The 26530-nt window shown below is 35.4% G+C and overlaps 1 protein-coding gene across 13 annotated transcripts in view; it reads left to right on the forward strand.

The window, feature by feature from the left end:
- Positions 1 to 26530, forward strand: part of TBC1D5 (TBC1 domain family member 5) — a 283840-nt gene that overhangs the window by 205238 nt on the left and 52072 nt on the right. For 11 of the 13 annotated variants that reach the window (XM_085538429.1, XM_085538430.1, XM_015853783.3 and 8 more), the window contains 3 exons: positions 2955 to 3097; positions 8955 to 9061; positions 24540 to 24625. In XM_085538429.1, coding sequence (XP_085394555.1) covers positions 2955 to 3097; positions 8955 to 9061; positions 24540 to 24625 — 336 coding nt within the window. Of the gene's footprint in view, positions 1 to 2954; positions 3098 to 8954; positions 9062 to 11702; positions 12642 to 24539; positions 24626 to 26530 lie in introns of those variants that run through there. The other 2 variants (XM_085538434.1, XM_085538432.1) reach the window with 2 other exon arrangements.

Genomic DNA, 26530 nt, shown 5'->3' on the forward strand with positions numbered 1-26530 from the left:
GCTTTTCAGTATGGACATTTACTTTAAGGAAATAAGAACCTTTTTTCAGAATATAAAAGCTGACTGAAGTCCTGTGACAGCGTGGTTCATAGCCAATACAGTCCTTGGTTTATTGATGCTAAGAGCTAAACACTGCTAAAGAAAATAAGAGAGCAATTAGTACATATGCATTTAGAACAGTATGAGTTGCATGCTCCCTTTAGGACAGGAGTATTCAAATAATTAACGATAATATTATGGTTGCAAAAGGAAGTCCAGTTGTTCTTCAGCAGCCTACATCTGTGAAACATGATACCTCTGGGGACTGAGAATTAATTTTCCCAGGAGAAAGTGTAAAAGCAGGAGAAAAAAAAAAGGAATGACTTCTGCTTGAGCAGAATAAACCTGCATCTACAAACGATTAACACTGCATAATGAAGTAGTAAAGAAGCAAAAGAGATTTCTAATAAAAGACTAATAACAAATCCCATTACACCGTGGTGTATTTTTTCCCTTGAAGTGTATTAGACGGTTAGCAAAGCTTCTGCATGAGGTCTGGGTAGTTGCAGGCAAAGTCAGCTCGAACGCTTCAATCTTAGCTGTAATTCCGTTCCTAACAGTTTGTTTAACATTAATGTTGTGGTTTTACAGGTGGGAGCAGTTGTTAATGCAAGCAATAGGCTTCACACAGTGTTTTGGTAATGTTTGTGTCACCATAGGGTAATAGTCTCCTGTAGGCTAGACTCTGTAGGGTAACATGCTGCCATGTGGTAAAATCCCCGTTAGAGCTAACATGGTATTAAATGTACACAGGTCACTCCAGAAGCAATGCCTGTATTTATTCCCATGGCAAATACAGCAGACACAAAGAGTACAATAACACTATTTGATAAAGCTAATTCTAAGCTACAAAGCACTGTTTTTCAACACAATCATCACCATTAGCTGTACATTTTCACCATCAGTGAAGAAGAGCCTGCTTGCCATGCTTTATAAAAATTTGCACCAGCAGCAGTGACCCGCTGTTGCCACTGCTGAAACACATCACCCAGTGCTTCACTGTACTCACATCCACTGTTTGATCTCCATAAACATTAATCAATGAATGTCAACGGGTGCCATATTTTTCTTCATGGAGGATTTCAATTCCACACCTTTGCTTCATATGCACTTCCATGCCAGACGCTGTTCTGTCACACTGCCCCTCTGCTGCAATCTGTTGCAAAATGCAAGGGAATAATGGTGAGAAGATTCCACCTCTACTGTCATACCACCAACATCAACTGATGTCGTGGGCCAACATGATTAAATCAGATGCATTAATTTCAGAGCAGCCCTCGTGCTAGATAAGCCCTGAATTTTGTTAACAGGTCTTCTGTCTTTGCTTTCTGCAGCCTGAAAATTTATCTTTCTAGAAAAAGGGTTTGATCAGAGAAGAAACTACCAGGGATTTGGTTTTGTCATAGCTAATATTGTGGCTGTTATAATTACAGTGATAGGAGAAGTTACAAGACCTTACAATTAGATGAGACTGGTTTTTTTGAAAACAAATTCACTTTTAAAAGGGAACATTCGGGGAATAGTAATCTGTGCAGAGGTCTCTATATGTGTAACATGGGCATTTTTATGGCTTATATATACAGTTCTTGCAACAGAGCGTACAATAGTTTGAATGAACAAAACCTCAGTTAACAGAACAGTGGCTATTGATTTCTGTTGTAAGATAATGCAGATTGTCACTCACCTGACATGTTGAAACTCATTTGTGCAGCAGTGAACTTTTATCACTGGAATAAAAACAAACAAACAAACAAAAAAGAATAACAAATGCCTTGAAACAAGTTCTGGTACAAAAGTGGTTAAACACAAATCCTTACGAGTGAAACTAATCTTGATGAAATTTCCAGTTGCCTTTTTGGAAAGTTTTGTGAATTTTATAGAATGACTCAATTTGCCTAGCATAAATTCACAATCAGTCTTTTTTTTGTCACTGAAGAAACAGATTCTGCATGAGTAGTGATTTGCATATCCCAGCTATAAACGTAATTCATTATTTTTAAGTCCATTTTGTAATAATTATTCTAGGATTGATGTACTAATTCTTTCTCAGCTTTCACAATTGCAACCTTGGATAATTCTTACTAGCTAAAAAGATACCAAAGTAGTGGTTCTGTTTTGGAATAGGGAAGCGAAGTGCCCATCTCAAGGTCAGCATGTAGGTCAGTGTGAGGGCCAGAACTGGGAATGAGAAAGCCTTAGAAATTTTCTTCTGCATCTCAGTGTTCCAGTCTCAAGCAAATGTTGCCTTAATATGATAGATTTTCACTTGTTTCTATGTGTGAAAACAGCAGAGGTATTATCAGGAGTTAATGCTGTAGTGTACTTGAAAATTTTCGCTAAATCTGCATTAAATTTAAATGATATTTAATTAAAAAAAAATAAAATAAGAATCTGTGGCATATTTTTCATGGAGCTGCAAACACTGCTTTCACAAACAGGGATGAAGGCTCTTCAGAGCAAGTGTGGCCTGATCCATTTTCATTGCTGTTTGTCATCTGCCTTCAACTGACTCTCACTTGCCAGGGCTTTTCATGGCTTTTATAAACCACTGGCTTCACCCAGCTTCCCTGTTCCAGGCCATTCTTGCATAACATGGTCTCACTTCCATCTTCAATGAGTATCACATCAATTGCTCAAAAATACAGTATGTAGGATTAGTATAATCTTTCTTTTCAGGTAAACCTACGTAATAGTAATCAGTAAACCAGTACAGTTGGTAACGTATTGCTTCCCTTGATGTAGATACAATAACATTTCCAAAAAGACAATTAGGTAAGTAATTCTCATAGACCTTCAAAATTTGCAAAATTTGCTGGTAAAAAGCTTTGGTTATAGTTGATCCTGTGGTATACATACTGCCTTCCCAATATTTGTCAGAACGGAAGGGTATAACTCACATCTTTTCTGTTTTTCAGGCGGTGGGTAAGGCTCCTCTTTGGACGTGAATTCCCACTCCAGGACCTTCTTGTTGTCTGGGATGCTCTTTTTGCTGATAGCATCACCCTGAATTTAGTTGACTACATTTTTGTAGCCATGTTGTTATATATAAGAGATGCCTGTAAGTATCACTTTTCTCATGATCTTTTAAGAATACCAACCCATTTTTCACTGAAAAAATGGGGCTCAAGAAATGCTAAATTTCGTTGTAATTTTTTTAACAAGCTAAAAATCCTTTTGGATGCCATGAGAGGAACCATTTGTTTTCGGATGCAGTCTGCTGTATTTACGAAACAAATTGTATCTGAGAGTTAAATGCAGGTTTGTTTTCTGAGTAGTTCTATGTTTTTCTATGGAGTTGCAGGCTGTATATGCGGGAAGTGACTCAGGTATGTATAGAGCTCCACCTTCTGACAAAGATGATGAATTGAGTAAAGCTTCTGATGCTGGAAATGCATCTTTTGCTGTTCTGTGAAAATTCATAAGGCAATGACTCATAATTTTCCAAGTTATATCTTGGAGGAAATGTGCATGCAAAGATGAGTAACAATTACAAAATACATCTATTCTATGCTAGAGTGGTGTCTTCAAAAAAACTGATGCTTTCATTTTATTTCATTATACGTGAAATTATGTGCTAAGATGAAGTCCTTAAGGGCAGCTGATGAGCAAAAAAAACATGAAGTTGGGTTAAAGGAAAATCCCAAAAATGTCACTAGTTTATGTAACTGTGAATGGGAGGAAGAAGATATATAATGCTTATTTAAAAGATTTTTATTTATGCCTCATCATATTTTGCAGAAGATTCTATATATGAGTTTTGCCACAGCAAAGTATGTGTTTTGTAGTCAGATGCATGTCTGTCATTAAATATATGAATTCTTTAGCATGCTGTTCAGTGTTAATTATATACAATCTGTAAGTTTTAGCTTCTAACAAGGTCACATATTTGACACAATTTTGTATTCTAGGACACATAAAGTTTTCAGCTTCTGTGGTTCCTATTTTAGGGCCCAATCTTGAAAATTTAACATGCATGTACTTTACACATCGTACTGTCATTTCATTGCCTGCCACAGAACTTCATGTGGGTTATTTGGTTGCTTTTTAATAAACATTCAGCATATAGAGCTGCCTTACGTTCCTCTAAAAGTCGTTGTTTAATTCAGCAGAGAGATTTCAAAACAAACGGTTCTGTTTCAGGATTCTCTAATTCCAAATCTGTATGGTCTGAAATTTCAGTCTGTTTTACACAGTATACTGAAATAGTCCTTAAAATTTTGGCGTAGATATATGGTGCTGATACATGTAAAGATATTTCTTAACATCAGCATTTTGTTTTGTGCCATCATTTCTCTTTAAAAACACTTTAGAAATATATTTGTAAGCACTCTGTCTCTCCTAGGGGAGAGAAGATTGTTTTGGACTTGTTTTGTTTTGCTTTGTCGTTCTGACACGCAAGTGTTGGTATGAAGTAACTAAAAAAGTGAGGTAAAAATGTATTTCAGGTATCTGTATGAAATCAGTCTTCCTCTTTTCTCTGAAATCCCAGCTTTAATAATAAAGTAGTAAATAGCTTTAACACTGAGTACATTTGCTTGGATGGTAGGCAAAGGTATCTCATCAGGACAGCCAAAATGAAGTACGTTTCTTTCCACAGTTGGACTTAATCAGTTACTCTAAGCTTAGTAGGATGGGCAAACAAAATGCTCCATCAGAAGTGCTGTGAAGTTGAATATATTGTTAACTTCAAACTCAGAGGTTTCATGGTTTTATAAAAAACAGCTTTCCTTGCCTATCTGTAAAAGATTTTTGTTTCTGTCTTCCCTCTTATTGATATTAATATTTGAGCTGAGGTAGAGTTCATTTTCAAATATGTTTCTAACAACTTCATTTACTGAAAGGAAATGTTAGCTCAAAATCCTCCATGATATTGATCTTCCGTAAATAAACCATCTGGAAACTTTCAATTTAAAAACACTGAAACAATGAAAATAATAATACAAATACTAAGAAAACATAAGCAATAATAATAAAAAATTACTGAAAGCATTTAAGAGTTTAAAAGTGATGCAGATGCTTTTATAGCAGCACGTTTTGGACTGGGAAGGAGTAGCTTGTGTAGGAACTGCTGGATCTTTTTTGGTTTTCTTATTGTATTAACAAGGACGTGGTTTTAAGAAAGTAGCTTATCTGCTATATATTTCATATTATTATCATTATATTTTAAAATTATGTTATGCAAGTTATGTATTATTTAATGAGTGTAACGTTTTGATTGCTTGATTACTGTGCGTATACAAAACATAGTTGAAATGACTTGGTCGTTTTAAAGACTACCGATACAACGAAGTGATGTATACAGCCATTCTGTAAACACCTCTGTTCAGTTTAACATCTGTATTAACACATAGCTTTATTCGTGCAGTGGTAATCCTCATAAACCAAGTGTATAGTCGTGTATCAAACTATCAGTGAGTTTTAATAAATGATTTTCTGGGATTCTGTGGAAAAAAAAGTTATGGGGAAAAAAATAAAAATAAAAACCTTTTGTTTAAAAATCTGTCAAATCTGAACAATGACGGTGTTACTAATTTTTCACTGACATGGACTGAATTTGAACGGTTGTTCATCAGATCACAATGGAAGGGAAGGCTCAGTGCAAAGAAAGTGTGTGTAGTTTATATACTTACCTTCCCTTCAAGATGGATAAAAAGGTACACACCTGGAAGGCCTGTCTACGTTTTGTGTATTATTTACTATTATTACACAGGGATCTAATTTTGACTCATGAGTGTTTGAATAAGGATACTTTTATCAAGTTCCCACTTGATAAGAAAGACTAGTTATGAGCATTATTAGCATATATTTTTTCTTACCTAAAAGCACCCTGAATATTTTAAGAGAAATAAAGGAGCCGTAGCCTCTTCTTAGAGGAGTTGATTTGTTATTTTTGTTATAGTGCAAGATGTTCGCATAATCTATGTTTAACTCAATTTAGGGCTACTAAATAGAACATAGCAATGCGCGATGCAGCAGGGGAAAGTAGTCACAGCATTCCTGGGTTAGGAAGTCATCTTCATACAGGATTGGCAGCATCAGATGTGAAACTCTGAACAAATGACAGGTGGCAGGAAATTAGGGCTTGATTGAGGACAGGTACAGTTAGTTTTCCACTTTTTTTACTGGTGCTTGCATCCAGTAATGGTTATTGGACCAATAGAGAAAAGTCATGCACATCTAAAACAGAAGAGAAAGCAACTTAATGTTCCTCTGGGCACTGCATAACAAGTATTAATCAAAAGGCAATAAGGTTGTTTTTTCTATCACAGGAGTTTCTCTGCTGCTTTCCCTAGAAATACCACTCACATTATTCTTTTGCAAAGTGATAACTGGTTTTCACACTATGAGTCAGATCCAGGTGTGACTCTTGCAAAGGTGATGAGTGAAGGACAAGAACAGAGAGGCAAGCATCAAGCCTATATGACAAAGTAGTGGATGGTCTTTCAGCCTTGTGCAATAGCACCATACAGCTACTGCCGAGACAGGAGAAATTGGTATTGTAGACTCTTCCTCTAGAAACTTCCTAGTGGGTTTGATTCTTAGAAATCCTTTTAACTCTTCATTTACAGAAAAGGGGGACTTGGGATTTCATCTGCTATTCTCTGCATCATTTTTAAGAAAATTGCTGCTTTCTTTGGCATTAAAAGCCAAAGGGAGCTCACTCTTGAAACAAAAGATATGAAGAGGTGTTTAAGTAAATTAATCCCTTTAACCCAAGATTGTCCAGCAAATAGAACACTGGCAACAATGTTCTCTTCTATAACAGTTTCTACATAAAAAAGGGACAGCTGAATGTGTGAGAAAATACTTATATATAAAAGTTATCAGGCCTTCCTCATTAAGGTCTGAGTTTTTTAAACATAGCTGTGATGGCAGGGATTCATTTTAAAACTAAACTTTTAGGGAGCATAGGGGACTAAGGTCATGACTGAACAGTTTGATTTTTATTAATTATTCAGTTGTTTCTCTGTACTACATTTCAAAAAATGATTAGTTAGAGTAAGTGCCTTCTGCTTGAAAATATCAGTTTTTTGTCAGGGTTCAAGTCTGCGCTGTTAAAAGAAATCAGATTTATTTAATATTTACTTTTCTTTGTATCAGTTAGACAGCAAATAACTCTTCCAGGAGAAATAAAGGAAGAATAATTTTAATCAATTTTCCACTGCAAAATAGAACACATACTGATATGCACGAAACAGAAATGTGTTGGTTTTAATACCTATCATTTATAAAAGTACATATAATTTGCTATCCATTGTCAGTATTTTTATTTGCTTTGGTAAAAAGGTATAATCATAACGGCAGTACGGTATCTGAAATTTGATTTACACGTGAGAATTGGATTGGTTATGTAATATGCGGTGCTGGTATTATGCTCCTCTGAAAGATCTCTGACTGAGACCATTGTGCTGTGTTCATTATGCCAGCTCTGTGACTTCAAGAAGGAAAAAAAAAAAAAAAAACAGGTACCTGAATATGAACAAGAAAAACAAAGGATAGGAAAAGAACAGGCAGAACAGATAAAGAATGAGTAGGATAAGTGAGTGCTTTACAAATGAAAGCAGATGTATGAAATTACAAGCTGTCGGATCAGCAACGGAAATGAAGATGATAAAGTGGTTCCCTACACAGATTATAATTATTCATTTTGCCCAGTCCTGCATCTTTCCCCCATAATCCTCTTGTTGAGGGAGGAAAGGTACGGGAGGATATGAGGCTTATTCACATGAAAGAAAAAAATGTAAAGCATTTAAATCTCTCTGTCCACAGAACAATCATTTATTTTGCCTTTTACTGATTCAAAATAAGTCTGTGTTTGCAAGGATCTTTTCTGGTGTGGAAGCCTGATTAGAAGTATTTCTTGTTACAGCTAAAGTTCTCAGAATAGTAGTTTGTTAAGAATTTCATTATAATTATTAGCGTTTGAGTCTGTCTTTATATCGCACAGTGCAAGCACCAGTAACAGGCATTGCTTTGACAGCTGTGGCAGATGGATTGCCTGGATTTAGATGGTGCAAAAGAAATGAAGTAGTTTACACAGACCTGCCTGTAAAGATGTCTTTAATAATTGCACTCATAATGAGATTGATTTGGAGGAGAAAAAAAAATAAAAGAAAAGAAAGAAAGAAACAGAAGATGACAGTGACAAGCAAAGAACCGTATAGAATATACTTCATATAAAATCAACTTCCTCAAAATTTCCAAACAAGTAAAAAATTCTACCTAAAGTTAACAGTGAATTTTCTTTCTATGCATTTCTGAAATGCAAATCTAACCTTTTCCCTTTGTACTTAATATTCCATAAAAAGTTTTTTGATTTACTAGAAAACAGGGAGTTGTTTACCTCAGTTTATATTTGCATATGAATGTGCATTTACATGTGTGAGTGCATATACCTGTCTATGTACATAAGAAAATGATAAAAGCTATTTCAGCAAAGAATTGTCAGAATGGAGAAATGTTATCATATAAGCAGGACTGGAAATAAAGTTTACCTCACATATTAACTCCTTTGGATAAAACATTCACAAGTGAGTGGCTGAAAAACCTGTGTCCACTTTGGGTTTTGTACCTTCACTGACAGTATTTCCCTCATCTCCACTGGCTCTGGCTGAGTTTCAGTGCACACCTCACATAGAAGTGTCTAAGTTTAGGCACCTAAACCTGAAAGTGAATCCTAATATAAAGGTCTATGAAATATTGTCAGTGGTAGGTTTAATGGTAATGCATTTTTTTTACTCTAATGATATTGGATTAAGTGTAGTCAAGTGGCTTGGTAAGAGTATCATTTTTTTAGTCCAAGCTCTGCTTGCATTCTGAGAGTCTTCATGTGGGAAAAGGCAGCTACGTTTGGACTGTAATGAACTTACAGGAAATAACATAGTGATATTTTACTTTTTTCTCTTTCACTGTAGTGATATCAAGTAATTATCAGACCTGTCTGGGACTTCTGATGCATTATCCTCCCATTGGAGACGTTCACTCCCTTATCCTAAGAGCACTTTTCCTTCGTGATCCAAAGGTGAGAGGCTGTATTTGTAAACACGGGAAATGAATCTCTGTAATAGAATATTCCAAATGCTATGTCGTTAATAACAACTTACATTGTCGTGGGTTGACTATAGTTTCAAGTTCTTTCTTCCCTGACTAGCTGAAGAAAGGGGCTGATAAACAAGGATGCAATAAAGTTTCTTTACTCCTAAAAGAATTCTGTCCTATTAATGCAGCTCAGTTAAGTTCAGATGTTTATGCTGCTTTGCTTGGTATTCTGCACAAATATATTTCATTGTAAAGTACATTTTCGAAGGAAATTAGTATTTTATATATTAAGCCTAGTAACTGTAAAACCTTTTTCTTGAGATGTCTACAGATGAATCACTGTTAATCCTTAAAACACTCCCCACATACAGTATATGTTATGTGACGACTTTCAAGTAAAAATGAGAATTTACTGTTAACAAGCTGAAAAGATTCACAGAAATAAAGATATAAATAAAGATATAAATTTATATATTTAAAGTTTTTTATACACTCAACTATATTACAAAATACATTAACTTCTTGCTGATTTAGAAGGGCGTGTGTATATATATGGTTATCATACATGTTCTGTATCCACAATATAGTAGATAAAGTGTTTGAGGAAAATCTGCATTCAATATTCTCTTCAATATTCAGGTTTTGGGCAGACAGCAGAATTTGTGCTACTGGTTTTGAACTGTCTTTGAGCACGTACCATTAGTAGGCTGCCAGTGTAAAGTTTGATTTCCCTCATCTCCTGATTCAAGTCACCTTTGAAAGTGAAAAATTCAGTGCTTCTGCACTCTGGCTGTTTTCTGCAAAATTTCATTCAATACCAGTGTTTACACTTTTGTGGATTAAGAAAAAAAAATTGCCTCTTTGTTTCTGTATCAGTTTTTTGCAGAAATCAGCTTTCTTTACAGCTGCATTCTTTACAGCTGTTTTCTTCATTCCTCACGGGCAAAGATTTCTTTCATGACGAGAAGTAAATCATCTTTTAAGTGTGTAAGAAAGTTTGTAATGTTAGATCTCAAGAATTTTTCTTAAGATTTGGGCAGCAGTCTGTGAAATCAAACTGCCAACATTTATTTAAGTACTCTATGAGCAAAACAAGATGATAGAACTATTTTATAGAGAAAAGACATGGTGGGGGGGGGGGGGGGGGGGAATTGTGCTGAGATATCAAGCTCAATCCATATGTAATCTGTTGTTTGACAAAGGGATATGTTAAAAGAAAGAAAAAATTACTAATTAGTCAACTGTCTTCCAAACCATCCTAGGCAGTATACAAGCTATACAACAAGCAAAATGGACCAAAGTAAGCCACCAGCATCCTATGAAACTTGATCACTGTTCTGCTTCTCATTCTTCTGTCTGAAGCAAAGTGAAGTTGTCAGGCTCATAAGGCCTTGGTGTCCTAATAATTTGCGTTCTCATATGTGCCTAAAATCCTTTTCAGAGAAATGATGGGTGTAGGGTTTTATTGTGTCTTTCAGATAGATTCACCTTCAGACAGGTGAATAAGCCCTTAACACTCTTTCGTGCAAATGTTCCTTCTTTCTGAGCTGTACGTAGCTGCTTGGGAAATACTCAAAAGATTAGAAAGCTAGGATTTCCACAGAATAGTGAGCCTAAAGGAATTCGTAGCTGCTTCTCATTTTACATTGGGTTTTTGGGTTGAGGCTATATTAACAAGCTTGGACTTCCTTTAGTAAGGAAGGAAGGTTTTCTATTCAAAAGGATTTCTCTACATGAAAAATTACCTCCTGGTCAGAAAAGGAAGTATATTTCTAATGCAGTAACAAGTACCTGATGTTTTATTGTTGTTCGTTTGTTTTTTATCTTTTTCTAGATGTAATTTAAGGTTTCACTTATGTCTCTCTAAGCATATGCTGGTTCAGCCCAACATATTTCTGAAATGGGAGTCTGCTCACTGTGGCTTGTTATTCTGTGTGGTCCAAGACCTACTTATAAACTTATTTTCCCAGTCTGTCAAAATTTTTCATTAGAGAGAATGAATGGGAAGATTCAACAAGACATCATGGATGCTGTAGGAGTCTAAAATCAATACAGAGATTATGTACCAGTGTAAGTGGGAAAATTAGAATAACTTTTTTTTCCTCTCCACATAAAGATAATTCAGTTTGCCTTAATTCCCTGAGCAGATAAAAGTAGATTGGAAGAAAAGACAAGGAGATTTTAGTCAGTAGTGTAACTTGTAAGCGATGATTAGCAAATTCATAGCTTAATGATTTTTCATCCTCCTTTGATGTTTTCCTGTGCATTTCTCCATCACCAACTTCTAGCTTCTAATGGGAAATTACATTTAGTTCGGTGCAATTTCCATGTTTTGAGCCAGAGCTGAATTGTTCTATATTGCATTTCTTCCGTGATTTTGCTTGGTTTTTAATGTGTGAAGTGGGATATTGTTGCAATAGTCCAGTGGCTTATTTCATTATTTGTTGAACATAACAAGTGTATTTAGTGTCATTCCAAATATCTGAGACAAGTTTGCTCTCTGCCACTTGGAGCTCTGATTCACAGCTAGGCAGGGAAAGCAGCAGAGAAATGGATAGTTGCAAACATTAATCTGCCTTTTAAAGACCTGTTAGTAAATTTTATCTTTGGGATTATTTTTGCAGATGGGTAAATGCCAGATAATCTCACTGAGGGGAAGATGGGGGCGTCTGGACTAAGAGAGGTTGATGACACAAATATAAGACTGAAAGGTTCTTGAGAAGTAATTCTCTCATAGGTTGTGAAGTAGTTCATACAGACGTGATACGGCCTTCCCATCCATAAATTCTGATTCTGGAGGTAATCAGAGATTGCTCTTCTGATATCTTCCATTATTTGTTTCTACTTCTGTTTTCTTCAGAAAAACTTCACCTCACTTACTTGCCTTGTAGATTATCAGGAAAGGTCAGCTGTGTCTTGATGAACCCAGCATTTTTTGTTTGCTGTATTTCACTGCAACCCTCACTAGGAGAAAAACTAATTATCAAAAGAAAACTAGGCTATATTTTTACTTACAGATAAACAAATAGCACTTTCTGACCCTCTGTGAAATCAGACTTCAGCAGAAGTCTTAGCATTATCCAGTAATAACAGTAGTATGAAAAGTCATTTGTGCTTGGCTCTTTACAACAGCTCTGTTTTTGACTTAGTGGACCCAGTTCTACATCCCTGATATATTCTAGAGCCATTGAAGGGAGATACAGAGTTCTGTAATAGCTGGAACCAAGTACACACACCTGTCTTTGATAGGTGGGCTGAAAGATACTGATTTAATAGCTTTGAGTATGGATCAATGTAGAACAATTGAATTTAATCTCAATTAATGAAAACCTCAAATCAACATTGGTATCTTTAGAAAGGGTGATATTATTAACCTACTTATCAGAGTATTTGTTTCACATCTCTGCTCTTTGAACAAATTATTACCTCAGTTATTTATATGAAAGTTAGTTCTGTGAAATTACACTCTTTTCAAATCTTAAAATAGAGCTGCTCATGAAAAAATCGGATTTTGTAAATAGCTTTGTGTGAAACGAGAAAAGAAAGCAAGGCTTTTTTCTGAAGGCGTGTGTCTGTATGTTTAATATTCCACAATATTTTTACAATTTTTTTCACGTATCTAAACCATTGAGTACTGTTAATTTTCAAAGCAAAATCTGCAAAATTAAGAAGTAGATATACAGAGATAGGGCAGCAGAAAAATATAAAGTGATTAAAAAACATAGTTCTAACTAAAGTTGTTCAAATAAAAAAAAAATTAAAAAACCCAATTAGAAACAAAAGTCATAGAAAATGTGAACATATTGTGTTCCTTAAATAACCAGATGTTCTTTCCTTCCTGAAGGCAGACAGGGCTAGGAATAAAAGGTTTAAAACTATTGTTTTAAGTTAACTGTGAATCTTGCAAATCTGTTTTCACCCTTTAGCAAATAAAATTCTAATACAGCAACATAAGCAAAGTAATTTTCATCTTTGGGTGTGCTTATTTCTATGTTGTTCTGTGTTGAAGTGTTAACCTTATCACAATGACTTATTACAAATCTAAAGCACAACATAGAATATTTCCTTTTTACACTGCATACAAAGAGCCTGACAGCAATCCTTTGTGTGAAAGTGTACTGTATTCTTAATATTTTGTCAAATATGTTTGCTTTCAGATATTTTAACAAAGTAAATTATGCTAACTGTCAAACTAGCTTGTTAGGAGTTTCATTCAGTGAAGACGCTGCTCATCATAAGCCACTGATTTTAAAAAGATAAAAAGAAAGGGGCTGTACTTGGTCAATGGAAATTAATGTTACTTATGCTAATAATATTATCATAATTATTATAATATTATCATAACTGCTGCTGCTGTTTTTTCAACATTGTATTCTGAGGCATTTGCTGACATTGAAAATGGTGATATAAATTTTACAGACTGTTAAATTCTAACTAAATCCATGACATTTAAAATAAGTTGTATTACCTCATCATGACTGAAGTTACAGGGACTGACAGAAAACTTAAGCAACAATTTATGGTCATGATCACTCTATAATGATCAGTCGGAGAAATCTACATTCCAGTTTTCAAAATCCGAGCAGTAAATGACAAGGGGGAAACATATTACTGAAATTTTGAACCGAACTCTTTCTTTGTACATGAATTTTCAGCTGAATTTTCTTCTTAAGTAGCTGCCACCGTCTCAGAGTTTTCCCCAAGCTAGTTTCATGTGCCTGAAAGGCTGTTGAGTTTCACTTTCTTCTTCTTCAGATGGATCCTTTTCTATACACTCATTAACTGAGGTGCTGCTGCAGAGCTGCAACTGGCCTTTGAAAGCTGCCGTTATGTCAGTGTTGTTTGTTTCACTGTTTGTGGCAGGAGGAAAACAGGTTTAGGGTTGTTTTGTTTGTTTGTTAGCATTGTCTATGCAATCTGGCATTAATTACCTCTCTTTAATGACCATATTTCAGCCAATCAGAAGTTAGAATGTGGCAGGTTTTGGACATTAGCAGCTCGTTAATTCCTAACAATTCAGGAAGGTACTGCATGGGATGGTTACTCCATTTTGTTAGAGGAGTACCAAAAGAAGGAGGGAAGGCTGAACAAATGGTTTCTTTTCCCTTTATTCCCTTTTTGTTTGTTTGTTTGTTTGTTTTTCCTGATCATAAAGATTGTGACATTTTTTTCAGGAGATTCACAATAATACATCAGGGGTTTGAGGAGGTTGAGTCATCCTGGGATGATGAGTATCTCATAGCAGAGTGAGGTGCTGATGTAAGGTCACCTGTGCTTTAAATGAGAGTCACTTTCACAGAGGCTGTGACTGGTAAAGGAAATGATGTGTTCCAGTACAGCTTAGCACATGTCTTTTCATTTGGCAGGAGAGAATTAGGAGAAACAGACAAATGTGTTTTCTTTCGGTGATCCAGTGGCGTTACACAGTGAACTTCTGTTTCCCTTAATGTCTGAAAGATTAAAGTCTTGGATGTTTAATAAACAGATCTTAATGAAAATGTGTTGAGATCTGGTTTTACAACCATATTGCATTCCTTGTGGTGAACCTAAGTATTCTGATGGTCTTATTTCCCAGTTTGAAGGTACAAGGTTAAATCTAATTTAAACATTTCCTTTTGAATAAATTGACGTTTTTTTCTTTAACTGTATGGTAGGCTCTTTAATGAGGCCTATACAACTTCAGTGCTGCATATATTTTATGTGATAGTAACATACTCTTTCTGTTCTTGAAATCAGAAAGATTTGCTTTCTATTTAAAAAATTCTGTTTTGTTAATAGAATAAGATATGACAGGCAACTATGAGTTTAATGATAAATTACTTGGAATAACTATGTTGCTATAGTACCACATAAAAATAGTTCACCGTGGATTAAAAATCTTTGTTTTTGTATAATTGTTTCAAAACCTGTGTTCCCATTTCACCTGAGTATTTCAAAATATAAAAAAAACTTACATGCTCAGTACTCATAGTACAGTAACTTTTTCATCTATCTCAAAGTTATATCATAGAGTCATAGGATCATTAAGGTTGGGTAAGACCTCTATGATCATCTAGTCAGACTGTCCACCTACCTCTAATATTGCCCATTAAACCATGCCCCTAAGTACTACATCTACCCTTTCCTTAAACACCTCCAGGGACTGAGTCTCCACCACCTCCCTGGACAGCCTATTCTAATAACTTACTGCTCTTTCAGATAATAAATTTTTCCTAATATACAACCTGAACCTCCCCTGGCACAATCATAGGGCACTCCTTCTAGACCTGTTCCTGTTACCTGGGAGTCAAGACCAACCATCACCTCACCACAACCTCCTTTCAGGGAGTTGCTGAGAGCAATAAATAAAGTCTTTCCTGGCCCTCCTCTTTTCCAGACTGAACAGTCCCAGTTCCTTGAGCCTCTCCCCATAAAATTTGTGTTCCAGACCCCTCACCAGCTTTGTTGCCCTTCTGAGGGCAACCGTCCAACTCCAATCTCTATATATTCCAATTACTCCAAAAAAGTTAACCATTTAATCAACCCACTATGAAATAGTCACCATCTTCCAAGTATCATGTGTGTCACAAGTAATACTTTCAGGGGGGAAAAAAAAAATAAAAAAATCTTGGAAAGCAAGTAGTTCATTAGTCATTTGTGCATGAGAAATTCTTCAAAGTCCTCCTCATTTCTCAGTTTCATACATAACATAGTAGTCATCACCCTATGGAGAGCTGATATTTTCAATTGCCAAAGACACTGATGGTTAAATCATCACTGTCTTGTTAATGTTGTACACAGAGGCCAGTTATGTAGATAAGAACCCACAAGTCCAAGTTAAGCAACCTTTACACTTAAATGCATAGGGAAAATGGAGGGAAATAATGCAAGATAAAGCTTCTTTAACAGTGATGTGTCTCATACTTGAGCTGTTACAGATAAGATCATGCAGAAATAAAGCACTTGTCCCAGCTTTGTGTAGGGCCAAGTGAACACCATTGCAATCTACTTCTGAAAATGAGAACACATTCAGCAAGGAGGGCATGTTCATGTACTTGTTTTCACTGCTGGTGCAAACCGCAGGCCTGGAGGACAGTGAGAAGATGGTGGTGTGGCTGGCAATTTCTGTACCCAAAGGAGTTGTATAATCTTTCAGAGGAGGCACTTAAGGGTGAGTCAGAAACCACCATTTCTCCCACTGACTAGAATTCAAGCAAATAAACGATCATGCTGTTCAGAATAGCAAGTAACAGTATTCTATAAACAGTCATGGCAGTTGCTGGTCAGTCAACAAGACCAAGAATTGAAAATATGAGGGGAAAGAAAGTGTTTGTATTTTTTAACCCTTTTTTAGACTTCATAAATAGGCCTTTTATCAAGGTGTCTTCTCTGTTAATTAGCAGCAGAAAGCATGAGGTGCAGCAACATCATGTTCATCCAAAGTGCTGATGGAGGAGAAATTTGGAAATGGGAAAGGAATTCATCTATGTTGATAAGCGTTCCTGTTACTATTCACTGGGAATTCATAAGCTCAGTCATGTAGAGTAGGAATCTTTTCAGAAGACAGGTTGGAAGAGAAAGTTCTATCTGGAAATGGAAACTTCAAACAGTTCCTTCTCTTTGAGCAAGGCAATACTCTTAGTAGCAATGTAAAAGCAATTCTGATTGTATTTGATGTTAAAGTAAAAAATAGAAGCACTTTAAGCTCTTAATTACTCTTGTTACCAATAAAACTTATCGCACATGAATTTCTTGGGGCTGCTTCTTTCAGATGACTGGTTTGCTTCTGTTTAAAAAGTCGTCTGAAGCTACTGACCCTCTCCTAAAGAGTAATGATATTATCTATAAAATTACCGCATTAAAATGTATTTAACAGTGTTAGAGTGAGGTGATTATGGTTCTTGTGTGGAAACTGACAATTCAATTAATCACTTTTAGTTTGCAAGGTAGTTTGTCGAAAGGAAGCACTTAAAACACTTAAAGCACTCTGACTCTACCTAATCAAAAGTTCTCTGTATCATAATTCATTTGTTTGACTAAAATTGCTAAACATAAACTGTGAATTATATAAAAATAGATTCATAATCTTCCAGTAATCTGTGGAAGATTAGGTACTGAGTCATATCCAGTCTAATAGGATAGAATTTAAGTTCAGTCTCTTCTGATATAAATATGGATATACTGATGGTGTATTGATGCAGCTTATATTAATTTATTAATTATCTCATACAAAAGCTATTTGATTGAATCTGTTTGTATTGTAGAACTCTTCTAAAAAGAGCAGAATAGAGCAAGATAGAAGTGCAAATGGTGCCATTTCTCCTATGTCAGTAGTTTTTGTCAAAAATTAGATTTAGAGAATTAAGGTAGGTTTTTTGGTCCTTCTTAGGAAGAAAAGTGGTAAAAATGGCTCTTGCATGCCCTCATCCTGGAAAAATAAAATGAAAGGAACTGCTTATCCCACAGCACCAGGAACTTAGCAAGCCCTTCTATTTTAGAAGAAAGGACACCAGCATCCTATTCCTTCTATCATGTTGTGGCATGAGGCTCTTTGAAAGAGCCTTTTGCACTCCCTAGGGACAGTTTTCAAGTGCTTTACTTGGCACATTATGTGCAGAACATAAATTATTCTGTTTCTTTTCCACATGGCAGACATCACCAAAAAAAAAAAAACTTTGTTTTTTTTTTTTCCAGGTGTGTGAGATTTGTGTACAAGCATGTGTCTGGAGAAGACATAATACTGAAAGTGCGTTTAACAAGGGTTTTATCAGTACAAGCCTAGGATAACTGCATTCCTCACAAAGCCATCAGTGAGTTACGCAGGTTGTCCAAAATGAGTGCCTATAAAACCATAATATGGTAGCTTTTCTGTACATAAAGATGTCATATTTTAAATATCATAATTTGGAGCATTCCAGGGTTTAAAGCAAGGCTCGCTGTGTGTTCTCTTGAAAAGCCTGGATCTTTCCTCCACAGTGTTGTAAAATTCCTGTTCTAACTGTGCGGGGCTGCAAGATGCCAGTGTGTAAATCTGTCATGGGGTAGGGCTGAGCGCTGTCAGATTTATACCATACTATTTAGTTAATTTATTTCTTAAAACCAAGGGTTCGGTTGAAAAGTAGATGACTAAATTAAGAGGCAGATTTAAAAGGTACTTAAGTGATTCTGTTTATGCAAGATGGGGATTTTACGCAGGTTATGAACTTGAGCATTGGCAAGTTGGAGTCTTTTTGTCTGGAATATCAATAAAAGCTGATGTGGGATGATCTGGTCTACCTGTTAAAATGCAATATGGTGTAAAATGATAAATGAAAAAAAAAAAAAAAAGGCTTTCAAGTGAGTTAGGACAAGGATCCTAAACAGGCAACTAGAAATTTCTTTCAGTCAAGTCACTGAAGTATTTTTATATCTTGCTTGTCATTTTTTCATTTCTTGATCTCTTGTCACAGAATGCCCATGTGAGAGAAAGTGTGTGTGCGTGAAGTTAAAAACAGACCATAATGCACAGTATTTAAAATATCATCCTGGTATTTGAATTTTCTAGTTGCCAGGGGGATGAAGGGCTGTCACCGAACAAAACTGGAGATAATTTATTTCAGATTGATCAGAGTTCAGGGGTTTCTCCCTGCCTTGACCCAATTAGCAGGATTTCTTTCCTTCTCAATTCTTTCTGGGATTTCTTTCTTATTTTGTAAGAACAGTGCTCCCTAATTTTTCTTCATAAGCAATTAAATATGATAATTCTTCATGCTGTTATTGCATTGTAAATAACAAGTTCTGCGACTGAGACCCACAGCATCTTTCTGAAAAATGTAAACAGGAAGTATTATTCCCAGTTTGAGGATTATGGTGTTTCTGTGCCAACACCAGTATTAGTGTACAGATCTCCTGACTCCTATGATTAAAGAAAGTTCTTTATTATTTCTGTGTGTGATATTTTCAATGCTGTTCTACTATCGTATTTAGGGCTGATAGATGCAGACTGTCAGCCTATGTTTTGGATAATATTTAACTATTGGCATTGAACCACTTTAAAATTGGCACATTATGTCCTCTAATGCCTTACAGTTGTTTGGTTCTTTTTTCTTTTTTAATAAGTACTTAACTCTGTGGCTTGTAGGTGGGTGATGGAATATCTTTTGTGCTTCAACAAATTGCTCACTGCATACACTAAATAGCTAGGGAGGAGAAAGATGAGTTTTGTTTTGCGAGTAGCATGTGCTTTGGGTTCTCTGGAGTTTGGGATGGCTTTATGGTTAGTATACAAAATATTTTGTCCTGTTTATGTATTTTGAAGCCATTGCTTATACCATGTAAGTCAAGCCTTAGAGTGGAATCAGATTCTTGGATAACTGACAAACAAATAAAAAGAGGAATGGTTAAATTCTCTCTGCAACTAGGCTATTAGGTAATCAGTAGTATGCAGTTCATATTAATTATCAGTGAATTATCAGTGAAAAACTGCTGCAGACCTGAACAAACTGCAAAGATGCTTATCCACATCTAAGTTGCTGCACTCTGCCTCTGTTCCCAGACCAATTTTTCCCTTGTTTTTTATCTCTTTTATTTAAGAAATAAGTACGGGTGTTGAGAGTGGAAAAGGTGTAGCTTCATCGTTACTGAATATAGGGTCAGGTGCTCCTCCAAATTCAATTAGAAACAAATGAAAGGAAAAAAAAAAAAAAGAAAAAAAAAAAAAGTAATTTTAATACAGAAGTATTTTAGCCTCTATAAGAATTATGAAAAAAAAAACAAAAAAAAAAAACCACAATATTTTCCTCTTAGCTAAAGAAGAGAAAAAGGAACAAAGTGTCTCTTAAAAACATCTATATAAGTAAAACAACAACATTTGATTATTATCATTCTCTTTTTTATATATGTTCAGTTCAGTTTGTTCTTTGTTCTAGGCTTAAAATTTTATTCATTTAGAAAATAAAGATGTGTAGCAGCATCAGTTTAATATACTGAGGGAAACTGCTTAAAATAAAAAAAATAAAATAAAAAAATAAAAAAGTCCCATTTGGCTCTGGCGAGATAATTATTTTAGTGAGACTATTGCTGTGTGGATGTGTAATTCACTGTTGCTGTTCTGTTTGTTTTTTCCTCTGCTGCATTTAGATTATCTGGTTTCAGATACAATCTATTAAGTAGAGTATTTTTCAGTAGTTGAGGTTTTCCCACCTGTCTACCCTAAAACACCTGCAACATATGTTTGTGTAACCCTGCAATGTTCTGTGTTTTGGGCCCCAGGAAATTCCCCCAGAGCTTTTTGCTTATAAACAGCTGAGCAATTCATTTCTCTAATGACGAGTGCTTTTCCCTCGGCATTGAGGCAATAGCACGTTCACTGAAATAAGTCTCATTTTTCACCAGATATATTGAAAATCTTTTTTCATTGTTGTCTCTTATTCTGGGCTTTCCGATTTTGTGCAGAATTAGATTAGATTTCTTTTTTTTTTTTTTTTTTTTTTTTTTCTCTTAATATACAAGAAAGGTTGAAAAGGAAACACCTAGACCAAGAAAAGAAGAATGTCATTTACAATCCTCCACTGGCACCTGCATGGAAACTTCTGCAAATAGTGTGTGTTCAGATTGTTAAACATTACATTACAGCATAGCGTGGTTTCTCTGATGCACTGCAGAGCAGTGTGCCCATGGCTGGCGTCGTATAGCTCTGTGGACAGTCCTATGCAGTACATCCATGGAGGCCCATGAGGGTAGTGGCAGTACTGGAGGTTTTATGTGTGTGAAGCACAAGCCCTCACTGGTGGGAGTTTTGAGACTTTTTCAGCAGTTTCTGCAAGTTTAAGGAATTTCTTCTGCATTCCAGGGGATTCTGACCCCATCCTTAGCTCCCTCACCTGGGAGAAGAGCAGGTATGAATATGGCTAAATTCCATCTCTTTTACCATTAGGGAAAGCAGAAAGTCCCCAGCAACTCCCCACTAGATTTACGGCTGTTTGGAAGAGTACATTTACAACTTGTAAATGAGGCTGTGTATTCTAAAATTAGGATGGAGTCTGGTGTACCTAAAATACCTGAAACATCCTAAGACATCTTTTCTATTGGAGCTGTGGCTAATACGTGCTTAAGAGACATTTGTAAAAGTATATATGTTGTTTTAAAAACTTTAAAGTCCAACACTGCACTAGTACCTACATGTGCTTCTGTATCTGTATTTAGTGAGTTATTCCTCTAGAAGTGTGAATGTGTCAGTTTTCACCACTTTAAGCTTACATTTAGGTAGAAATTTAAGAACAGAAGAATTGTAAAGCCAGCAGACTGCTACCAAATATGGGTGTGGGAAGAGATTTGTAGTATTGGCAAAGGCAGCTTTTCTCTAGTATTTCTGCACTCTGTTTCCCTTAGAAGGGAAAAAAAAAAAATAATAAACTGAATGTGTTAATCTGTTTAATGCCCTTATGCAATTTATTAGGAGGTTTCAACAAATTAGTAATTCGAAGGGTTGGTTTCACTGTCATTTAAACAAGATTTTCCTCTTAAGAAAAAAGATTTCATCTGAGGAATTAGTCAAAATAATTATATAAATTGGGGAAGAAAAAGAAAAAGTTTTCTAACCTAAGTAATTAAAAATATAAATAGGATCATTCTAAATTGCACTATGTAAGGAAAAAGATGTGGCTTCTGTGAATATTTTAGACAACAAAGCTATGTTTTGCTGTAAATAAATTTGTCTAACCTTCTTTTTTAATATATGTCCTGAAATGTAGAGGGTAGTTGAAACTGCGTGCTTGGACAGGAATTAATTGGAAATTCATAAGGAAAATATATAACTGCAGGTTTTTGTTTCTTATATTTAACCTAATGACTTGATTAAAATATACAATTTAAAGAATGTTACCATAACAGCATAAACAGCATAAACCTCATAAAGACATATTTTTTAGCTCTCTAAATTGCTGTTTTCTGTGGTAGTACTGAGCAGATACAAGTCTGCTAACATGAATGTCAGATATTTGTGTTGTCTTGTTTTTAATAACGCACTTTTCTGTATGGATAACTTCACTATGTTACAAAAGGGTTTTCAGCAGCTACTCAGTATTTACTGCCTTGCATTTCTAATGTTACTCCGATATCTTTTTCTTTTTTTTTTTGAAGGCAGTTTTTTTCACTGCATGTAATAGTAATTTAAACTGCCTCTTCCTTTGATATCTTTAAACCTCATAGGAATTTAAATAGTCCCCTGTGAAAGTAATACTTGAGCCTCATTCATATGTTCGAGTTAGCTCATTATTCCTATTAATGTCTTTAAGTGCTTAGATAGTAGATCAGCCTTTTGTGTCTCAGATTACTCATCATTTTTGCATAAGTGCATTTCAAGAAACTGTGCGTATGATTTTTTCCTCTTTCTTTTTTAAACAGTTTTTGGTTTATTTGTTTGTTTGTTTATAGGGCGATAGAGAGCATATTCCACTGGTTTTGCCAAATTTAGAATATATCTTGAATTATCGGTCATATTGCAAATCAAAATAGCAACTGGCAAAGTAAGTTTTTCAAAGGGCTTCCACTGGAATTAGAAGTGCTAGCTATTCTATTGATCCTGCGTTCTTGCACCTTGTGGAAATGGGCATCAAGTCGCACGTAGGAAAAAGTTATTTAATTCACAGGAGAAAAGTTACACTGATTGCTTGCAGAGTAGTCACAGAACCATCAGTTATCCTCCTCACGTCAGTTTGGATTTGATTATCATAGAAATGCATTGAATTACCAAAGTAGAGCAATAGTAACTAAAGCTGATTCATTGTTATTGCTGTCAGTTGATGAGGACTGACTTACAAGCCATATGAATGGGTAGAGTTATGCAAATATTGTTTTTATAACAAGGGAAGAAAAATGTACAGCGCCAATTACAATGTGGGTGGGAGAATAGATGAGAATGTTTTTAATGCTCGTCTAATAGCTTTTAGTTTTTGTTTCATTTTTAATGAACATTTCAAACAGGATATATTTTTTAAATGTTTAATGTGTTTCCAAATAAAGGGAACAAGACTTGTCACACAAGATTAAGTCTGTCTTCATGAATCAATCTGGAAATTCCCAGTTTTAAATTTGACCCTCGAAAATCCTCCTGGCCTTTGATACCTACCACCTCCTAACATATTCCTGTCTCCCATTGTGCACATGCAATGGTTCAGACTTTAAAATGCAACTCCTATACCTCTCCCAAAAGTAAGAAGGCTTTCAAGGAAAGAGAGTTATCTGCAGTTACACAGGGAAAGGAGGGAGCTTGGATACTACAGCAGAAAATGAAATTAGGAGAGTTAGGACACAGCATGTGACTAACTCCATGAAGAATGTAATGTGCTTTCAACTGTGAACAACTATTTCAGAAAGGTCACTGCATAGTTCATTAAAACTATGATTAATATTAACAAGAATTAAGAAGGCAGATCAGAATATAAGGCAACAGCCTATGAATGATCAGATCTTGGAAGCAAATAATCAGAATGTGTTTACCTGTGTTTCGGGCAGTATATCTGATCATTGCAGTGAATTTTATCATTTTGTTGGTTTTTTTTCCTACTAGAAGTGCATCACTTTAAACCATTTCTCCTGTAATTCATGCTTGCTTGTGCAGGGACTCTGTACGACTCCTGCTGGTTTTGGTTTGAACCATATGCATTTTATTTTTACTTCAAAATATTTGCATTAAAATAATACATTCCAAATAACATCCTTCAGGTTGCACTAGTCCATTAAGAGCTCTTTATGTGCATACTACATGCGTACCTCTTCAAGTAGTCATCCAAATACCATCTCCAGAGGTGTTTGCACAACTACTGGAGGCAGTGGGCTCCAGTGAAATAGTTTTACTGTGACAGACACTTAGAAATAGCTTCTGCTTTCAGTATCAATGACAAAAACGTTGATACAGGAGAACCGTGCTTTCTCTGTGGCCTCAGTTTAGGCAGGGAGAAATTTAGAGAGAGAAAGTCTCCGCGTGCCATCTAGTGGCAGTGCTCGGCCAGTCTTGCTTCTTCGCTTAACCCAGATTCACGCTTGTATGCAGTTATTGCAGTACGTAAGCGCTGCTTTGTCCTTACTGTTATCCTTTTCTTTAACATCACATCATTTTAGCCTGGCGACGGTAGCATTCTGCACCTGAGATAAAGGAATAAATTACTTCTGTGTCTGAACTTTGCCATAAAGTACTGCTTTAGTTACAAGTGCTATCACAGCAGCCCATAGTGCCTTCCCCATATGAAACTGATCTCTGTTAGTGAGGAGAGGGCTTATTACTAACATTTGGTATTATTCTAAGGATTTTAAGGCTGCACTTTTATTTAACTAACATTACTGCCCTTAGTAACCAAGATCTTGAGGAAATAAATTATGCTTTAAATTTGTAATCTTCATTAATTGACAGATTTCTTCTCTCCACTTTAAATCTGTCAGAAAAACAATCCATTACAGAATGCTTTTTTAAAGGATACATAATGCTTTTTTTCCTTTTTTTATAGAAAAATCCAAGACCAGTGACTCACCAGTTCCAACAAAATTTAGATTATTACAAAGCGCGTGGAGCAGACTTGATGAATAAAACCCGGTAAGCTATTTCTGAAGATGTTTTCACTGAACTAATATCTTACATAAATAAAATGTTTCATAAGTCACTCTTATCCCAAGCAAGAGTTACATAAGCAGTGCTAAAATCGTGTGTTTAGTTCATGACATTTTGAATCTTTCCCTTTCTTTTATGAAAAATTAAGGTTACATTGTAATTGGTCAGCTCACCACTTTTTGTTTTAAAGCTAAGTTCGCAGTGACACATTTACTAAAAGTGGGGGGTAAAACATTCAGCCAACGTGAGTTCTATAGCTGAGCTACTTCCAATAGAGCATCTAATTGCAATCTGTAGTATCCGTGTAACAGAATCTATGTGAGTTAACTAAATGTAAAGCCACTTGGAATGAATTTTTATTGAACATTTTTGCAGCACCCCTTCCTCACTTCTTTTCAGAAATGGCTTCTATCTATACAGTTCTATCTGTTGGTCAACAATCTAGTGGTGCCCATGCTCCAGCATGATGGCCAAGGAGTCCGTGCTGGTGCCTGACACCTTTTCTTGATTGACAGAAACTATTGCACTCATCACATTTATTTAATTTTTAATGGTTTCAAGACTTGCCAAAAATAAATAAATAAATAAATAAATAAAATTTTTTAAAATATCTAAAGAAAACATTTCAAAGACTTTTGGGGAAGAAAATCACAGCACCCAACCTGGAATGACCCCTTTTGGAAACTTAAATTCTGGGGAAATAAATGACCATTAAATCTGTTGGTTGTGCGCAGGCAAAATTGCTTAGAATAGTTTACACAGGGAAGTAACTCAGAAATATGTCTCAACACTGGACTATTATATAGGTCAGACATGGTAAATCTGGTCAAAGTTTGGACTAAAGAGAAAATGGGAAGATGTGACATTAGGAAATGCTTCATCAGTGAGCCGAGAAATTGGTTAGATAAGCTACCACGTCTTTTTCATCCTCAATTCCACAAGTTCAGATATTTGAAATATCTTTACAACTCTCTAACGTATATTGCTTATATATAAAAATCTTCACAGATCTCTATCATGTAGTGCTTATTTAATCATAAAAAAAAACTTTTAATCTATCATATTCATAATTTTTTCTCTCATCTCGCATAATGGCTACTCACTGAAGATAGAAATGCCTTGGCATAAGGCTTGCTTAAAACAAAACATTTTCGTCTTAGCAAAAAAACAAACAAACAAAAAAAAAAAACTGCAGAGATTGAATCATCTTCCCACTGCTAGTTTAAAAATACACCATTCATAGTCAAGGTCAATGATGCTTATTGTGATGGAACAAAATTGTTAGCTTCGTAGATGAAATTTGCGTCTCCTTGATGTTCATATTTTTAAACCGAGGCCTTACTTTTAAATGCATCTGCTGATAACTCTACAACATAATCAATCAGCATTTTTCTTGTAATTGTTCTGCACGTCTGGTACATTTAGATGGCTAAAATGTAGACATTGATCCATGTTTAATGGCTGTAATCATCCTTTGTGTTAATATATCAAACATTTAAACAGTAAGACTACATTGTTCTTCTTTTCCTGAAGTTCACCATAGATTTATCTACCTTTTCAAGAGATCTAACACCTTACTATTGTTTACTTTCTGAAGCTGCAATTCAGAGAAATCACACTGAATTTTACTTATGGATACTTTTGTTCAGACCACATCTCAACAAGTACTACAGATAGCATCATTATTCATTTTTCACATATGTGTATGTGTTCCGAGCTGCTCATTGGCAGCTGTCTCAGATCAGAGCTCAGTCACACGCAGCTATTAGGAACTGCAGTGGCTATACTTTCTAATTCTCAAATAATCATAAGACATTATTGCATATTGTGGTTGAAAGCATTTTTTTAAATTTATATTTTTAACATATTGGCTTAGATAAGATGTTTAAT

The sequence above is a fragment of the Coturnix japonica genome, chromosome 2 (genome assembly GCF_054131305.1).
Source record: "Coturnix japonica strain WE chromosome 2, WE-NBRP24, whole genome shotgun sequence".
Classification (NCBI taxonomy): Eukaryota; Metazoa; Chordata; class Aves; order Galliformes; family Phasianidae; genus Coturnix; species Coturnix japonica.